We start from the raw sequence: 18,692 nt of genomic DNA on the forward strand, positions 1-18,692 counted from the left end.
GAGCCATACTTTACTGTCATATCGATCCAATTTTAAGCTAATTGTGCATGCATGAGTAGGGAGGAAATAATCAATAGGACATTTTGAAATAAATAAAAAGGAATAAAATGAAAAAATAAACAGTTAAAAAAAATTATGTAGATATTGCATATAGTCAGACCATTAAATTTAAAAGTGGGAAATTACACACCTACAAACAGGTACCGCTCTCTCTCTCTCTCTCTCTCTCTCTCTCTCTCTCTCTCTCTCTCTCTCTCTCTCTCTCTCTCTCTCTCTCTCATAACCATTAAAATTAGTACCTTTGGCATACTTATTGTAGAGCAATACTCTCTCAAAAAATTTTTGACGTTCGGTGATGCCTAATTAAAACTATAAGTTGACAATGATGCAAGGTATGTGTAATTCTTGCTGCGCTCGCCAGAACGGTAGCACCGTAAAACATATTATACAAAAAGCGAACTTGTAAGATTGCTAAGTAGTAGAAGAATTTCAGTTTTAAATTATGTAAAATCAATGCAAATGTATACTGTCATTAAGTGCATTGCGATTGACGGCTTGACAGTAATGGAACGGTTGCAATTTGATAAAAAGATAATGCATTTAACCAGTTGATTTTTTACTAATAATACAAGTTTTTAGTTGCCATTAAACTATTTAGATCTTAGTAAACAAAATACTTCGTCGCATATGTAACAATTCTGGTAGTATAATCTAAAAAAACAACCATGTTTTAAACATTAACCTAATTACTAAACTTTTATATGCTAAACAAGTATAAACGTATATAAAATTTACATATGTAATATTACTAATCCTACAAATAACATAGTAATTAAAATATCTAATATATAAGTGAAGATTATTAAGTATCTATCATTAAAACATAGATTTCTTATCAAATATATTTGTACATTTTGTTTACATATTTAAATTCAAATTCCTCCTGACAGAAACCCAAGTAACAGCATTAAAATAAATTTCTAAATGAACACATTAGTATATTTAATGTTTATATATATATATATATATATATATATATATATATATATATATATATATATATATATAATAAAAGAAAAAAAGCAACACTAACTGCAAAACATAAGCGCTTTCATTGTTAAAAATCTTCAGACGAAAACATCTGAAGATTTTTAACAATGAAAGCGCTTATGTTTTGCAGTTAGTGTTGCTTTTCTTTTATTTTATTATATTTTTACCGGACCTTGAGAAAATACTTTTGTGATTTGGATATATATATATATATATATATATATATATATATATATATATATATATATATATATATATATATATATATATATATATATATATATATAATTCTTTTGCAGCATCTTTGCAGAGATGAGATGTTTCAAAGTATTTTGGGGGTCAATAGGTAAGATTAATGCAATATTAATCAATTAGCTTTTTGTGCTCATTATTTAACGTCTTCCACTTTGTAAACTTGATCTACTAATGCTGAAACCTTATCATACGCCTGTGACATCAGCATTCCCGTCTACCAACCAGGAAATCACAACGGGACCAACAATGCCAACAACTAGCGAAAAACCAGAGATTCTTTCTTTACAAGTATGAGTCGTTTATGTTTATGCGCTATACTGTGGTATGTTAATATGTAAAAGTTCAATAATAAAAAAGATTCGCTGTTATTTTTGGTGCTTTTAAGGGGCGGCCATACTTCCTGCATTTTCATCAAAACGAAAACATAGTTTGTATACAATACCATATGTGCAACTTCAGTGTATATGCAAGTACAACATTTTGCAGGTAGTGAATCTCTCTCTCTCTCTCTCTCTCTCTCTCAAATATTTACACGGTAACGAAATAGAAACTATAAATCAATATTTTAGTAAGTTTAAATATTTTTTATCGTGTATGATTATTGTTTAATTTCATTTATTTAAAAAAAAATTCAAAAAGTTCATTTATTAAGTATTTTATTTTACCAAAGTTGTGTCTTAAATAATTTCAAATCTAATTAGAGACATCAAAGGAATAGAAAACATACCAATTAGCGAAGAGAATGTAACTATATCCACCAGCACCAAAACGGTTGGTATGAATGTTGCAAAAACAGGCGATGTGCAGTTCCTTCCTATGCAGATTGGCCGAAGACAAATCTGTTTGAAGGCTTCTGACTGGTAAGCAAGAAGATAATGAAATGTTTTGATTTAAAGTGAATGTTATTTTAAACATGACAATCATTTAATTCTAGATACTGAACTTTTCACCAAAGAATTCTTCATATTGTTGTTGTAAATTGATTATGATAACTGTAAACTCTATTTCTCTTATACATTTGACAAGCCTATATCATATGATTACAATAATAATAAAGATAATTATGATTATCTACCATTTAAAAAAATGATTTATAGGAGACAATCATAAGTAAACGTGTTTTAATTTCTGTTGCAAGTAATAATAAGATATTTAATACTACGATTTATTATCTTATACAATGTCTACAATTCAATTTTTATATTTAGTACATCCTTCATTCAGAAATGTTTCTACATCACAGTAATAAAGAACAGTAAGTGTAAATCATATTATCGATAACATTTTGAAGGAAATTTTGAATTAGTAAAACAATTACATTTTCATATTTTATCTTTTTCAAAAACAAACTTATATTAGATCCATGCGAATCATCTCCTTGCCAGCACAAGGGGCAATGTTTAGCATTAAATGCAAAGACAGAATTCGCTTGTTCTTGTCGCTATGGATACACCGGGAAAATATGTGAAACAAGTAAGATATTTGTTAATTAAGCAAAGGTAGCAGGAAAGAATAAGCATTGGAATAAGTAATAAAATAACACAATTTGGCTTTATGTATGATAATGAAAATAATTCAAATATATATAACTTACTCCTCATGTTATCAATAGAGACCGGACCGTGTTCGATCAGTGATACGTGCTTTGGAGGTTCAACTTGTGTTCCTGTTAGATCAGAGCCGTTCTTTAGATGTATCTGTCCATCCGGGAAAACAGGAGTTAGATGTGACGTCGATGATGGTAGACAGAAATAAAAATAAAAATTCTTTTTTTTTTTTAATAAAAAAACACCAAATAATCGTTGTATTAAATTCAAAACGTTACATAGCTAAAGTTCTGTTTCAGGATATCGAGAACACTGTGACAACTCCTCTATCTGTGGAAATAATGCTGCGTGTCACTTAGTTAATCAGACCGTGTTATGTGTTTGTCGACTTGGATACAAGGGTTCTAACTGCTCAATAGGTAATATTTCTATACTTGAAAATTGTAATTCCAAGTGTCCTTGAAGAATTATTGTAAACAGAGTTTAAGCATTGCTTTTTCCGGGTGATGAAACACATTGTCAAATTTTAAGCTACTAAGGTTTTGGTATAGATAACCTAGTTCAAACATTGAAAACTGGTCTGAGAATAACTTATTATTATAATTTACTTATTTACTTTACAATATATTTGGCAAAAAGTGTTTTTGAAAATGCAGAAATATGCATTTTTATGTACCTTCCATCGGTAACAATAAGTTTTGTTTGCTATTTTTTCTTGTTTACAGAGGCCAATGATAACCTGAGAAGCCCAACAGATACCGGGGTAACACTCCTTAACTCAACATGAAGTCATACGAAAACAGTCTTTGTTTTTACTGAAACCTTTCTTTAAATCGTTATCATTTGATATAACGATAAAATGTTGTTTGTTTGGCGTATCCATAAATTTCATTTAATATTGAATATTAACTTTTAAATGAATAGATTTATCACAAGTCGGTAATGTATATTCAAAAACATCAATAAATATACATTTGAAAATAACTCATCGGCTAATGATCCTTGTGGCAATTTAACATTGTTGCTTTGTGTGTCTTTTAGGCAAAGTTTACAGATGCTGCTCTACCAAAGTCTGTTATCTGTTATGTTGCGTTTCCATGTCCTATTCCATTTACTGTTACCAAAAATATTTTTAACAAGTAAGTGCATTAATTTTGATGAAATATTGGTCATCAAAGAAAAAGACGATAGGCTTCTTATATTTTATCAATATTGTTAGTTGCATGGTTCAAAGTTGCATTTTCTAATGTAGTCTATAAACCTCGTGTCCAGTGGTTAAGTTTTATTTTATTGGTTCGTCTTTCAAGACCAAGTGTTGCTCTAGGATATTCTGATCCATCACTACATGTCACAAGCTTGGAACTGCAGCACACAGCACCTCTTGGTGGTGTTGTACATGGGTTGCTAGAAATCGTTGGGAATTCCCCAGGATCTGCTAGCATCTGTCTCCAATCTATTGATAAATCCTGGTAAAAATATTTTGTATTACCTAAAACAATCAACGTTATCAATATGAAATACATATCAGTCTTAAGTACAAAATTGCTTAAAATCTAATAGAAGTTTTATGCAATACCTTTTACAGAAAAAACTTAATTGGAAAATAATGCAGTACAGTTACATGTAGTTGTTTTTTATAAAACCTTTTTTTTTATATTTCAAGGCAAGTAAGAATTGAGGACGAAATTTGCTTTCATGTGGCAGTTAAAAATGGTAAGTTGCACTAATATTAATAAGTATCTTTTAATTCTTTATTTCCTCAGAATGGGTAAAAGTTTTATCTTTGTGTTTCAGGAAGCTATTACAAACATTACTCGGTAAGTATTAACATGTAAAATCAAATGTTTACAAAAAATGATTTTCACAGTGTTTTTACTTAGGTAGGAAGATTAAAACGTATATAAAATTAAAAATAATATACATGCCATTTTTAGGACGTTCCTCATTTTGTACAGCCAACATTTGAAACGGATAGCTTATTTGAATGTTTGGTTGGAGATAGTTGTCACTTTAATTTATGGGCCGTAAACGACATTAGAGAAAACAATTGGTAAGTTTTTTAAAAGTTTTTCCCCGCTCCGAAGGAGAAGGAGTTACTGTATTACCCTTGTGTGTCTATCTGTCCGTCTGTCTGTTCGTAACAAAAATTTCTGTCGCATTTTTCTCAGCAACTACTTATCTCAGATGCTTGAAATTTTAAAACTTTATTTGTTAAGGCATGCCATATCATGGGATATACTTTTATACCAATGGGATGTCAACTTCCTGTTAAATGACGACTTTGTTTATTTTTAGCCTAAATTTACAAACAAATTTTCCTCAACGATTTCTCAGCAACTACATATTGCACATGCTTGAAATAATAACACACTATTTTTTTAGCCATGCCATATTGTGGAATTTATTTTTATACCAATCGGATGTCAGATTACTATTAAATAACGACTTTTTAAAAATTTTTAGCCTTAATTTACAAACAAATTTTCGTCAAAGATTTCTCAGCAACCATTTATCACAGATGCTTGAAATTTTAACACACTATTTGTTTAGGCATGTTGTATTGTGGAATATATTTTTGTACTAATCTGATGTCAGATTCATGTTAAATAACGATTTCTTTTTATTTGTCTATTTGTTTAGGCATGCCATATTGTTGGATTTATAATTGTATCAATCGGATGCCAACTTTCTGTTAAATTTACTACATTGCTTATTTTGCATATTCACATCATAGCGGGGGTATAACTAGTGAGCATTGGCTCTCAGATATTTTGTTTTTATTGTGGAGATTTTCATTGCATTTTAAATTTTGTTTTAGATGTTCGCCATTTCTGTTTTATTTTAGCCCGGTTTTGAAATCTGAGGGCATTCGTAATTTAAACTTATTCATTATGTCACCTCTGAACCAAACCTTGTCACCATGCATGTATGACGTTTCCCTTAAAGCGGACACGCCTACTAATGCCACCACGTGCTTTTATTTAGAAGGGTATACTGTAATTTTTAACTTCTGCTTTCTCCATTTTTTATATCTGTATTAACAATCTGTTTTTTTACGTTTATGTCTGGTTGATTTCTAATTACATTTTAAATTTTGTTTTCTATGCAGTTTACTAAATACAAATAATTACTTGTAAAAATAAATCTATTTGAACGTGTTTACAAAGAAATTAAAATATGATTGTGAAGTAATATAGATATGATAAAATATGATTTATACTTACATTATGATTTGAATAATATATTTGTTTTTTAGAGATGCAGGTGTAAAATATGACAGAAGATGCTACACAGTCCAGGCTTCGAATTTGAATAGTAAGCTTTTGGCCTTTTTAAAAATTGAATTTATTTTTTAAGAGTTTTCTCAGTCAGAATTGAAAAGCAATTGTGCGCTTCGGTGGAGCTATTATTAACGTCTAGTTCAACTACACGCTATATGCTTTGTTTACAAAGTACAGCTTTGCTGAGAGAGAGAGAGAGAGAGCGAGAGAGAGAGATAGAGAGAGATTGTGAAAATGTTATTAACTGAAATATTAAATTATTAAATATCAGTGAATTCATTAAAAGTGTGTTTTTACTTTTTATTCAATTAAAACAAAAAGAATGCAACTAAAAATGTTACTTTTTGCATAACGGATTTAATGTTATCATATTGGTATTTCATCTAATTAAGGACCGTTTTGAAACTAGTTTTAAATAAGTTATTTTGCTTATATTTTATTATTTGATTCATTTTTTTTGTTCAAAAATTTTGATAACCTTATTTAAGAAAGAACCAATGGATGGCCTTTTTTCACACTTGCCTTTACTTAAATATAAAACAAAATCGTTCCCCAGAAAAGGGTTCCTGCGCTGGTGGTTTGTGTTACAATGGTGGACATTGTGATGGTCATACGTCAACAAAGAATTGTTTGTGTCCTCTTGGATTTTCCGGTGAAAATTGCATAACTGGTGAATATATCAATTTTCTGTTAACATTTATTAAAGATACATCATGCGCAATATTTATTCAAATTATTAAAAATGCGTAAAATAATGTTTTCGTATGTACTTCTAGATCATGGCATTCCACAAGCAGTCAATCAACATGCTATAAATAACGCAAGTTTTTTTGTTTTTTCCTTCGCTCGTTTTTACAGCTATTTTTAGGTCACCTTAGTAAACTCAGTTGACCTATTGCTATCCGTTTTCGTCCGCAGTCGTGCGTCAACAATTTTACATTTTTAATTCTTAAAAACTACAAGGCTAATTTTTGGTGTGAGGCATCTCTATGGTTAGAAGAATCTAAATAGTGAAATTCGTTGCTCTACCACCCCCGGTGCACCACAGGTGGGGCCAAATATGCAAAAAAGGCCAAATTTTCAAAAATTTCTAGTCTCCTCCCACAATTGTGAGAAAAAAACTGGTTGCATGGTTATGATATCCATGAAGCCCTCTACCATAATTGTGATATCCATGGCCCCTGAGGCAGGGGTTTTGGCTCTAGCGTGTGGCCAATATGGCCATATAGTAAAAATGTATTAAATCTTAGAAAATCGTCTTCTCTACTCCCATATATATATTTTTAAAAATAAATGTATGATTATGATGTCAATTAAGCCCTCTACCAAGATTGTGAAATTCAAGACCACTGTGTCAGGGATTCAGGCTATAGGGTGGAGCCAATATGGCCATATAGTAAAAATCTTCTTCTTTACTCCCAAACATGTGGGCAAAAAACTGAATACATGGTTATGGTGTCCACTAACTCCTCTACCTAAATTGTGAAATCCATGGGGTTGAGTATCAGGGGTTCAGGAAATGGGGGGGGGGGATACGCCAATATAGTGATAATGCATATAATGTTTGGGTTTTCACTCTAGGTCAGGGCCAAAATGGATGTATAGGTGTTGATGCAGATAATGTTTAAAAATCATCTTCTTTACTCCCACACAGCTGAAAGAAAAACTGAATTCATGATTGTGTAGACAAGATCTTTAGGGTTTTCGCCAAAATTATAATTTTCTTAGTCCTTTTTGAAAGATTTCAGGCAGGGAGGTGGTCGTCATTACAAATTTATAATTTTTCTACTCCAGAATAAACCCAATTAAATAAATATATGACACTCCTCGACAAGTTTGTATATGGGTTATATGCTACTCAGGTGACCGTCAAGGCCTTTTGCCCTCTTGTATTAATATGAAAATAATAAACCTCTCACCGTGATTTTCTTTTTAATATCTAGTTGTCGTTTTCAATTATTTTCCCAAAAAATAAAAAATAAATATTATGTAAATTTCATTAAGATAAAGAATTTTACTTTTTTTTGGTCAAGCTTTGACATGATATCAACTGTTTTTAATATAAGAAAAATAGAAAAAAAATGCCGAAAAAAATATTGTTTTCACAAACATATAATATTTCAAAAAATCATACAAGAAATTGCATAAAATAAAATGATTATTTTTGTGCAATGCAGCCATTGTTTGGAAACATGCTAGTGCCAAAACAAGTCATTTGTCCGCTGAAAGAAAAGTGCAATATTCAGTTTTTATTGTCATCAAGAAAAGTGTGAGTTTTTTAATTTTGTTATATTGTGTATGTTTATGTAACATAACGTATACCAATTCATTTCGATGTAATGTAGATCGAACCTTTTGAGTATGATTTGTAATCTAAAGTTACAACACCGATGATATCTAATGACGGTATTTTTTCTATGACATTTTTCAAGAAAGCAGTTGTGTTTTACAGGTTCAATATTGATATCAAAATTGACCCTTCAAGTATCGAAATAAAGGAAAAGGAGGAAGTAAGAGTATCAAAGGACTTCCTTGTCACGTTGACAATAGTTCATAAACACACTGGCTCCGATCAGCTGTGTTTGAATTTAACCTCCGGAAATCATAGGTAATTTTTAAAATGTATATATGAGAGTAATCTAAAAGCTTTGCCTTCTCCAACACCATATTATCAATAAAACATTTTTTTTAAACACACTTTTAATTATTATGTAAAATCTTTATCTTCTGTAGAGAAAAATCCTTAATGGTTTAAAGAATAATGATGCTTTGAAAATACCTTTACACTCTGCTTTTTGTTATTGAAATAAACAATTACAACAACAAAAACAACCAGCATTTTAAAAAGATTTAAAAATTAAGCAGAAGAGACATTTAATAAAGTAGACAATAAAATTGGTGAATCACAAAATCAAAGATGATATGGACATCTAATGTATGTTTTTGTTCATTCTAGCTTGGTAGCAGACAGGTTTTGCTGTGATATTTTCACCGAAGAAACAGGTTGGATTTTCTTTACATGTTGCGACGCTATTATTGCAGAAACCTTAAGGAATCTATTGATATCAATTTCATATTTTAGTGACTTCCAATGGCGACGCATGCGTGAGTGACAGTGTTGATGATTGCAAAAACCCTTCTGCTCTGAAATTTATATGCTCAGATCCGACAACAGCGGAATATTGTCGTAAATCCTGCAAACTATGCGGTAATTGATTAAAAGCAATAATATATGATGTATTGTGGTTCTTATCTTATTCTTATTTATTCATTTTCATAAAAAATATATCACAAATCTTTGTCTGTTATAGATAAACAAACAAAGGAAGAGACAGAACAGGTAGTCGATCAATGTGTTCCTGTATATCATGGCATTTTTATGCCGATAGAACTCAATTTTTTCTTCCATAGAATAAAAACATCAAAATGTTGTACATTGATTAGAATATCACCTTGTAATAAAAACAATAATTTGTGTACCAATGGCATTAAACTTCTTTATTAAATATAAGTGTGAAAGATCTAAATGCAATTATCCCGTTGTTACGTTATATTATAAAAAATTATATATGTTTTTTTATACAACTAGACTAATTATGTTCCTTTTCCTCTAGCTTTTTATTCCCCCGTCACCAACAAACACATCAGCATACTCATGTTCTCCGGGCTTGGAGTGTCACATGATGCTCTACCTAAAACGAGGCTACAATAATCTCTGGTAATAAAAGCTGATTACCTATTTTAGAACTAGTTCAATATATTTCCTAATTCAGATTATACGTGTTTATTTTGTTTGTTAGCATAAAATGCTTTTATTAAAAAATCGTGTTTTAATCTTTTTTTTCATTATCATTCAAACTGCTAAACGTTTTAAAAGACTTCTTCAAATAAAATAAAAATGTGTTTGAATACAATCTTAAGTAGGCTGCTTTTCAACATGCATTATTTGTCACTATACAAATTGTCCATAGTGTGTTAACGTTGCTCGGCACACCAATGAATTTTTTAATGGGTCGATGAAGAATCATTTTTCTGAAAATGATATTACAAAATGACATCAATATCGGCTTTCTATTATTTTATATAGATTTTTTGGTATTTTTTTTTTTACAGAAACAGGTTGCAAACAGGATATTATAAAGCTAAAAATTTGTTAAGGAATACATATCAAAGACGGATATATAAACTTTATAATACTTTGTTAAAAAAATAATTATAAAGGTGAAAATCAAGAACTGTAGATATTTTTAAATCTATGGACAAAACTGCAAATAAACTGTTACTCATATTAAACAAATGCTGTATAATAATATTCAAACAAGAAATTAAAACAAAAAAGTGAAAGTAAAGAAAAATTGGAATATCTTAAAATCGAATAATCACGATTGAAATTAAACTAATCCCGAACGAAATCATATAATAGTTAGAATGTATCACGTTTACATAAATGTCAGGGTGTTTAGGTCTAAAATGGTTTAGTCATTTACTGACATAAAAATTCATACAAATTACTCAGAATAACATGCAGTATTTTTGTAAAATTTAAATTTAAAATAATTCTGATTGGGACCAGTTTCTTTTGAATCGGGATCGTTTTAAATTTGATGAACAAAATTCTTTCTAAAATTTCGCATTTTTTGTGTAAAGGACTATGTGCGGTATGGTCAAATATCTGTCCCTGATACGCCTGGATGCCTATAACTTTAATCTTGATTTTAGTCATCATTTCTTATTCGGTATTTATCTATGACGTCACCTAAATGACCTCATTCCCGCAAATTTGCAAACAAATGAAAATATTCTCATTTTTGCTCTATATTTTGCATTCGGGAGTACAGAGCGCAGATCTGCTCAAGTGCGATTTGAACATATGTTTTTCTTCAGATAGTTATACAAATTAAGCTAAAACATGGTACTTGAGCAAGCCTGCGCTCGATGTTTCACAGTAGATAAACTATTGGAAAACACACATATTTTGCTTCAAAACATCAATTTATCAAAATAATGCAATTTTCATGACGTCATTTCTACATTATGACGTCACTGTGGTGATAACCTTTTACAAATTTATTTCCAATATGATTTTAACTATCTTTCACCTTATTTTAATAGCTCTTTCTAAAACTTTGATTTTGAGGCAAAAAATTCATAAAGATGCACATAGTCTTTTCTTAGTAGAATACAATTGTTTAGATATGTTATTCTTAAAATTTTATCCATATATTTAAAAGAAACAATGAATTACAATTTTGATTTTCAGAAGAAAAAAATCGATTAAATAATCAAATATTTGACCAAAAGATCTGTGGTTTGTATTAATTCATAATTATATAACACATTATTCGACACCAAGTTTTAGGCTCTAAAATGCCCTGCTTGTCCATAAAGGGGCATGGTCACGATTTTGGTAAAAAATTATCTTTCCAATTTTAATGTTTACAAGGCTTCAGTAGGGCATTTCCAACAGGCAACCAAAATTTGAGTGTCATTCGTTCAGTTATAAGCGAGTTACAAAGCTTGCAATTCTTTGTTTTGTAAACAAAGCTTTTGTTTACATTTTGAATGTGAAGTGAAAATTCCTTTTTTAGACCTAAAATGAATGAGTAAAACGTTATGAACTGTTTATCTATACTTTTAAATGAATAAGAAGATAGAAAAATCAGCTTAAAAAGCTTTTTACTGGTATATTAAACCTTTGTAAACAAAAACAGGACACGAGCCTTGTTTACATGACAAAGATTTGTGAGCCCTTTATCTTGCTTATAACTCTACGACTGACTCTCAAATTTCATTTGATCATTAGAAATACATTTCTAGATCATTGTAAATAATAAAAACAGAAAAATGGAATTTGACCAAAATCATGACCATGCTTATATTGATCTCTGTTTTATGGAATCATCTTTTAAAACAAGATTCTGCATCGATTCATCAAATAAAGTTTGGTGTGTCGAGAAACCTTAAAGGAAAACACGAATTCTAGGTCTAATTAAGAGGGCTAAATGGTTGTGGCCATTCATAGACTGTATTGATCTCTTTTAAAAGAAGAGCTCTATATAATAAATAGGAAATTTACTAGATAATTTATAGCTAAAAAAAAACCCATATCTTACAATTTTAGGTCGATCTGTTGGTTATTTGTCAATATTTGAGCCCCCTTCGACCAAGCAGGGAAAACGTACTTTTTTGCTTACATATCGTTCAGACAACAATATCGATAGAAATATTAGAAAGCTTTAAATAAAAAGGTACAAAGGTCAGAAAATCAAATCTAAGTTTTTCGGGACCTTGGAACAATTGTTGGCATTTCGGGTTACCTCTTTTTTATCAAATACGAAGGCCCGTACATAGCAAAATAAGGAAAATTAATAGAATACTGTATACAGGGATTTCATCGCCCCCGTTTAATTTTTGCCCCATTCGGCCCGTTTTCAGTGGGCGAGTTTAAGACTTGGTGAATTCCAATTTCCAAATCACAACTTTGGCTGGGTGAATTCAAGACAGGACGAAACCGTCTACAAGTGAAAAAGTAGGAAATAACATGGGGTAAAAATAAACCATGTATACAATATTTCATACCCGAGGATATAATAAGAAGAGTCATATATCACTGCTAAGTCAGTGTTACTTCATTGTTAGAGATAGTTAATCAAACATTTCAGGTGATGGCGAAACCTACGTTAACGTCGGTATTTACTTGATTGAGCATAAACATGCACGATGAAAACTAAACTTGGCCACCTTAAATGCGTTATCATATTCAACACTCACTTTTTTGCTTTTTTTTTACTCCAGCCCCGAGGTTTCCGTTATTCCCTCCGTCGGCGCCTCTGTTCACGTCTTCAACAATTCCGACTGCAATGTATGTTCCGTGGATGTACTGATTAAATTATCCCTGTCTCATCCTGGCCAGAGGCTGCAACAGTGTCTACAGGCGACTGACTACGACTTTGGGTAAACATTTAAGGAAAAAGGAATCATGTTTTGAGTATTACGAGCTACTCAAATACGGTCAAGAATGATCAAATCCCGGAAAGCTCTTTGATAGATTTGATAATGTCCGGCCGTATTTGATCACCTCATTATATTCAAATAATAATTCCTTATTACTTTCATAAATTATAGCAATTGTACGAATAAATATTAAACTAGTCAGTGATGAAGTGGATTGGAATATACGTTAACGTTACGTTACAAAACTGATTCGTAGTGTTATTACAGACAAAGACACTAAAAGTCGTAACAAATATAGACAGAACTTTAAGATCACACATTCATGTAAATAATCGACATGATCAATCATTTAAGCTAAAATCTTGTTTTTAAAAATCACAAGTGGATATTCATTACCGGACTACATGACTGTGTATGTTTGTATTTTTAATCAACTTCAAATAAACAGGTCCACGGAGAGACGATGTTACTTTTTGGAAAACGTCCAGCACAGTGAGTTATGAACAAAATTGTTTTATATAAGTTACGTTATTGTCGGATAGAGCTATTTCGGATTTAAAATTAACAAATTAAGGTAGATCCCTACTCAGGATTTTTGTGGTTAAAGTAAGGGTTTTTTTCATTAATCAAGTAGAATAATACCTTACGTTATAAAAAAGCCCCAAAAATACATGCCTCAACTATTTCCTTTTATCACTAGAGACTCCAGAGGATGCATACCCCCTTCTTCGATCACATGATTTCAACCAAAATCATTATTTGGCTCATATTAAAAAAATATCAAAGCAAAACAAAGATTCAAATGTTTTAATTAATCATTAATAATGAAACAAAGTCATAACAGGTGTGATTATCATTATTTGATTGATCAAAATAAAATGTTAAAATGAAATGTTACACAAATGCTATTTCATAATTTTTACATAATTTCACATCATTTTTTAACTTATCTTAAACATTTTATTATTAAACACCATTTTTTAAACTTTCAAATATTAGATTTATGTCTACTGCAACTAAAAAGCAAATATAAATATAGGACTTCACATGCTTCTTTTTTTCTACGACCTTTAGAACACATATACCCCCTTATCAAATGCAGCTAAAAAAGTGTCACGAACACAATTTAAAAATACATCAGAAAACAGCATTTTATTTCTTTGCTTTGATAAACCCTAAAATTTTTCTTTCAAAACTACATGTATTGAGTACAAATTAATTTTTTGGATAAACAGTACCTTTCCTCTGCATATATAAACACAAACGTACTAAAATCTCAGTACAGAAATTCACGATTTCCAACTATTGGACTCAATAAGATCAAAACATTTATATACTTGTAGACATTATTTACACTTGACTGCTTCTATCAAATTCAGAATTATCAATTAAACATTAAAAATTAGGGCAAAAAAGGGTAAATCCGAACAAATATCGTTTTCGATTTTAAAGCTTATTATATCTGCTACAGTGATGACGCGTCTGAGTAGGGATCCACCTTAAATTAATCAAAATAAAAAAAAACAACTAAATTATAGTGTAATCTAAAATTGTCACAAAATGTAATTTCTTTGAACAGCTTCCCCCTAAATGACCATAACAATGCGGCATTAGTTCACGGAAGACTAACCACAACGAACGCATCCTTTGAAAGTGTAAACTTGTGTTACCATGTAATCGGACAACTGTATATCTTCTTTTGAATGTGTAAAATGTAGTTTTACAAAAATATACATATCCTTGTCTTCATTACATATTACTAGCTAATTACTACTGATAAATTATGAATATAGTTAATTTTTAGAAGCACTAACTCTGATGAATACTGTTTATATTTTATTTTTCAAAACAAGATACATGTGAATTAATACATTGACTTCAATCTATCAATACGTTTTTTATAATTGTTACTTTTTGATAACTTTTTGTTTGCTTATTTATGTCAATATAGCCTAAAATATATTAAATTTTATGTGTATCAATATCAATATTAAAAGTAATGCATTTTCTATCTTTGTTGGAAATTGTTGAAAAATGTATCACATACACTTCCGGTAAATAACTGTTTTAAATGTTTAAAAATGATATTTATCTAACATTGACTTCAATCTATCAGTACGTTTTTATAATTGTTACTTTTTGATAACCTTTTGTGTGCTTATATATGTTAATATAGCCTAAAATATAGTAAATTTTATGTGTACCTAATCTATATTAAAAGTAATGCATTTTCTATCTTTGTTGGTCATTTTATCTTTTAGTAAGAAGCCAGTGAATTTCTTACAAGGACTCCAGTGTAAAAGAATGTGCTTGAAATGAAGTTACTGCTAGTTGCAATAGAGTAAAAAACATTGATTTAATTGAGTTATATAATAATCAATAACACCTTACACAACTGAAAGCAATGAATATAAACAAATATGGAAAAAAATCAACAGATATCAAATTTTGGGGGGATATGAAGGTGGCAACATTGCAGAAAAATACAAAACCCGCGTAAGCGGGTGATATTTTTTCTGCAATGATCGCTAAGGGTTTCGACCAATCAATAAACGGGGCGTTTAGATTTTAGTCATTTCAGTTTCTGCAGAGCTATATATTGTTATTTATTTCCATCAGAAATAACAGTAATCATACTTTGTGGACGTAAATAATTAACAATGAATTATTACCTTTGTATTAATTTTGTCAAATGACTCTTAACCTTTAATCTTTGCGATTGGCAAGACTAATTTAATCATAAAAGTAAGAAATACATTTTAAGCTCAAATCAAGTTTAGATCTCTTTAAAGTGCTAATGAATTCAGGAAATACGACGTTAAAGATTTACTTATTCATCAGAATACACATATATATGTCTAGAAAGTTATTTAAACAGGTTTTAAAAAGCTAATGTAGTTAGAGATCAACGAAGCAGCAGGTGGTTTGATTAAGAGAGGTATAAGTAACTAATCTGTCTTGACTTACCTACCTTGATGTCACCATTAAGGGCACTGGCAACGTTCCTGGTCTCTGGACCAAATTTTTTTAAAATTTTTAAAGTAGATCCACTGTTCTGTGATGTCCTACTTTATTGTAAAACTTGATTTTACCCTAAATTTCCAATTTCTTAAAATACATTTTATCTATGCTAAGGGGAAATAACTCTTTTTCTGACTTTTCTCTCAGTTGAGTATAAATGCTATAATTGTTCTTATCCCAACAATTAATTTTAAAATATGTTTGTAGTTTTACTTTTCTGACACAGTTGACGATAAAATTAAAAAAGATAAACAAGTTTCTGTCTACAAATATTTTACTTTTAACCAAAAAGTACGGCTTTCTGCTAAATTATGCTTTAGTTCATATTTATCTGACATATCAAAAAGGTGATGAGATGTATATTTAGGGTCTTCCGTTTCCAACGGAAGATCCTCTTGTTATTCTCCGGTTTCTTTTTCTTTATTAGGGTCTTCTGTTTCCACCGGAAGACCCTCTTGTTATTTTTGTACGGTTTCTTTTTCTTTATTATTCTTTTTTTTCTTTTTCTGACTTTTTTGGAGCGCTATTTCTCAATGACTATCCAACCGATTCGCAAAAAAAATTTTCAGGACGGATAAAGCATGATCGGCGCTACAGATGACGTCACTTCCGGTTTTAGATATTGACGATGTTGTAAATTTTTAAGGGTCATTTTTTCCACGCATCTACTCCGAAACTAATCAAGATAGAAACTTGAAGTTTTCAGGGATTGTAGATGAATGTATGTAGATGTACCCCCATGCTTCCAATGATGAAAATTTGTAAAGGTCTCAAAGCTCGCCTGAACCTGAAAATTGGCACCAAATTTTTTCACGAATATTTTTCACATTTTCTGTGATATCTTTTGATGTATAAATAATTTGTTAAAACATGTAAGGCAAAAGTTGTTTCATATTACACGGGCTTTCGTTTAATATCAAGAAAAAGGGGCTGGCCCCTCAAATTAGGGGCCAAGAGGGCTGTAAAGTCTTTTTACAATAACTCTTTACTGAATAATAATTTGCTATTAATTAAAGAAGCAAAAATGTTTATTGTTGGGCTGTTTATCTATTCAGTACCATACTTAAGTCATATGTTACGTAATTAGGAGTTTCAAGGGGCCAGAAATTCAAAATTTCGATCATTAATATACGAAAAAGGAGAAATATTTTGAAAAGCATTGTAGAACAAAAGTTGCTTAAAATAATGTTCTGTACAATATGCCACCTTAAATTTTTTTGTTCATGACCCCATTTAGGAGATAAAGGGCCGGCCCCTAAAACACATTTGTAAAGATATCCCAAGAACGGTTAACATTTCGTGAACACTTGTTGAACAAAATATCTTTATATTTTCAAGACCTTTGATTTGATATCAAGAAAAAGGGGCTGGCCTCTCCAATTAGGGGTCAAGAGGGGTCTTAAGTCTTCTTACAATAACTTTTTACTGAACAATAATTTGCTATTAATTATAGAAGCAAAAATGTTCATTGTACAGCTGTTTATCTATACAGTATCATACCTAAGTCATATATGACGAATTAGGGGTTTCAAGGGGCCAAAATTCAAAACTTTGATCATCAATATCTGAAAAAGGAGAAATATTTTTAAAAGCAATGTAGAACAAAAGTTGATCAAAATAATGTTCTGAACAATATGATACCATAAATGTTGTTGTTAGTGGCCCAAGTAAAGAGTTAAAGGGTCGGCCCCTAAAATACAGTTGTTTACATATCTCGATAACGGTTAATCATTCGTGAACATTTGTAGAACAAAATATGTTTATATTAGCGAGACCTTTTATTTGATATCAAGAAAAAGGGGCTGACCCCTCAAATAAGGGGCCGGAAGGGCTATTAAGTCTTTTTATAATAACTCTTTTCTGACCAATTATCTGATATTAATCATAGAGCAACAAAGGAGCTTTTATTAAGCTTAATTTAAAGCTGAAATCCGTTTTAAAATCGGACGATGCGTTACAAAAATATTGGGATTGAAAAATTGACTTTTCCGGAAATTTTGATTCCACGTTCATGATTAAGAAAATAGTGTTTTGTTAAAAGTTAAATTAACTCGTACCTAAAATAATTCGGAAACTGTTAATTCGTACTTGAAGACATTCGGGACATTTTATTAAGTCGTTCTAGAAATTATAAAGGTTTTTGTTAAATCGTTCTTGAAATCATTCAGACATTTTTAGTCGAACTAAGAATTATTCGATTTTTTAAAAATATTTTTTAAATTTTCTTTGTAGTTGGTTTTAGAATTCTGCTTCTTACAGGAACTTCTATCTTTACTCTCGACACCACCGGAAGACCCACTTTGCTCTAGTTTTTCTTATAATTGATGAAATTTAATTTATTAAATTGAAATCAGTTCTGCTTTTCAACTTTCATCAGAGAATTTTACGAGTATGGAGTTACCTTAATTGAATTTTTATGTGTCTATATAGACAACAACAGACACTACAGACCCCTCTTTCCGTCCTTATCAAAAAATATTTCCAAAAACATTAATTTCGCATTCAACATTAATTATGTAGTTCAAGGAACAAATCACAATAGCTAATATTTAAAAGAAGCAATTTTTTGTGAGTGAGATATGTG

General features: G+C 30.3%; 1 protein-coding gene across 1 annotated transcript in view; it reads left to right on the forward strand.

The window, feature by feature from the left end:
* The window catches only part of LOC128176322 (uncharacterized), a 16,197-nt gene extending 1,009 nt beyond the window's left edge, over window positions 1-15,188 (forward strand). Inside the window, exons 4-30 of the mRNA XM_052842579.1 lie at window positions 1,350-1,396; window positions 1,511-1,593; window positions 1,691-1,791; window positions 2,007-2,165; window positions 2,514-2,560; window positions 2,665-2,778; window positions 2,918-3,046; window positions 3,152-3,271; window positions 3,578-3,615; window positions 3,894-3,991; window positions 4,160-4,321; window positions 4,516-4,565; window positions 4,647-4,669; window positions 4,787-4,902; window positions 5,698-5,841; window positions 6,109-6,167; window positions 6,690-6,803; window positions 6,910-6,953; window positions 8,311-8,402; window positions 8,586-8,741; window positions 9,090-9,136; window positions 9,216-9,341; window positions 9,445-9,473; window positions 9,748-9,851; window positions 12,929-13,087; window positions 13,536-13,579; window positions 14,667-15,188. Of these exons, the coding sequence (XP_052698539.1) occupies window positions 1,350-1,396; window positions 1,511-1,593; window positions 1,691-1,791; window positions 2,007-2,165; window positions 2,514-2,560; window positions 2,665-2,778; window positions 2,918-3,046; window positions 3,152-3,271; window positions 3,578-3,615; window positions 3,894-3,991; window positions 4,160-4,321; window positions 4,516-4,565; window positions 4,647-4,669; window positions 4,787-4,902; window positions 5,698-5,841; window positions 6,109-6,167; window positions 6,690-6,803; window positions 6,910-6,953; window positions 8,311-8,402; window positions 8,586-8,741; window positions 9,090-9,136; window positions 9,216-9,341; window positions 9,445-9,473; window positions 9,748-9,851; window positions 12,929-13,087; window positions 13,536-13,579; window positions 14,667-14,677 (2,416 nt within the window). The 3' untranslated portion in view covers window positions 14,678-15,188. The remainder of the gene's footprint in view (window positions 1-1,349; window positions 1,397-1,510; window positions 1,594-1,690; window positions 1,792-2,006; window positions 2,166-2,513; window positions 2,561-2,664; window positions 2,779-2,917; window positions 3,047-3,151; window positions 3,272-3,577; window positions 3,616-3,893; window positions 3,992-4,159; window positions 4,322-4,515; window positions 4,566-4,646; window positions 4,670-4,786; window positions 4,903-5,697; window positions 5,842-6,108; window positions 6,168-6,689; window positions 6,804-6,909; window positions 6,954-8,310; window positions 8,403-8,585; window positions 8,742-9,089; window positions 9,137-9,215; window positions 9,342-9,444; window positions 9,474-9,747; window positions 9,852-12,928; window positions 13,088-13,535; window positions 13,580-14,666) is intronic.
* The last annotated feature ends 3,504 nt before the right edge of the window (window positions 15,189-18,692 follow it).

This window comes from Crassostrea angulata, chromosome 3, assembly GCF_025612915.1.
Source record: "Crassostrea angulata isolate pt1a10 chromosome 3, ASM2561291v2, whole genome shotgun sequence".
NCBI lineage: Eukaryota > Metazoa > Mollusca > Bivalvia > Ostreida > Ostreidae > Magallana > Magallana angulata.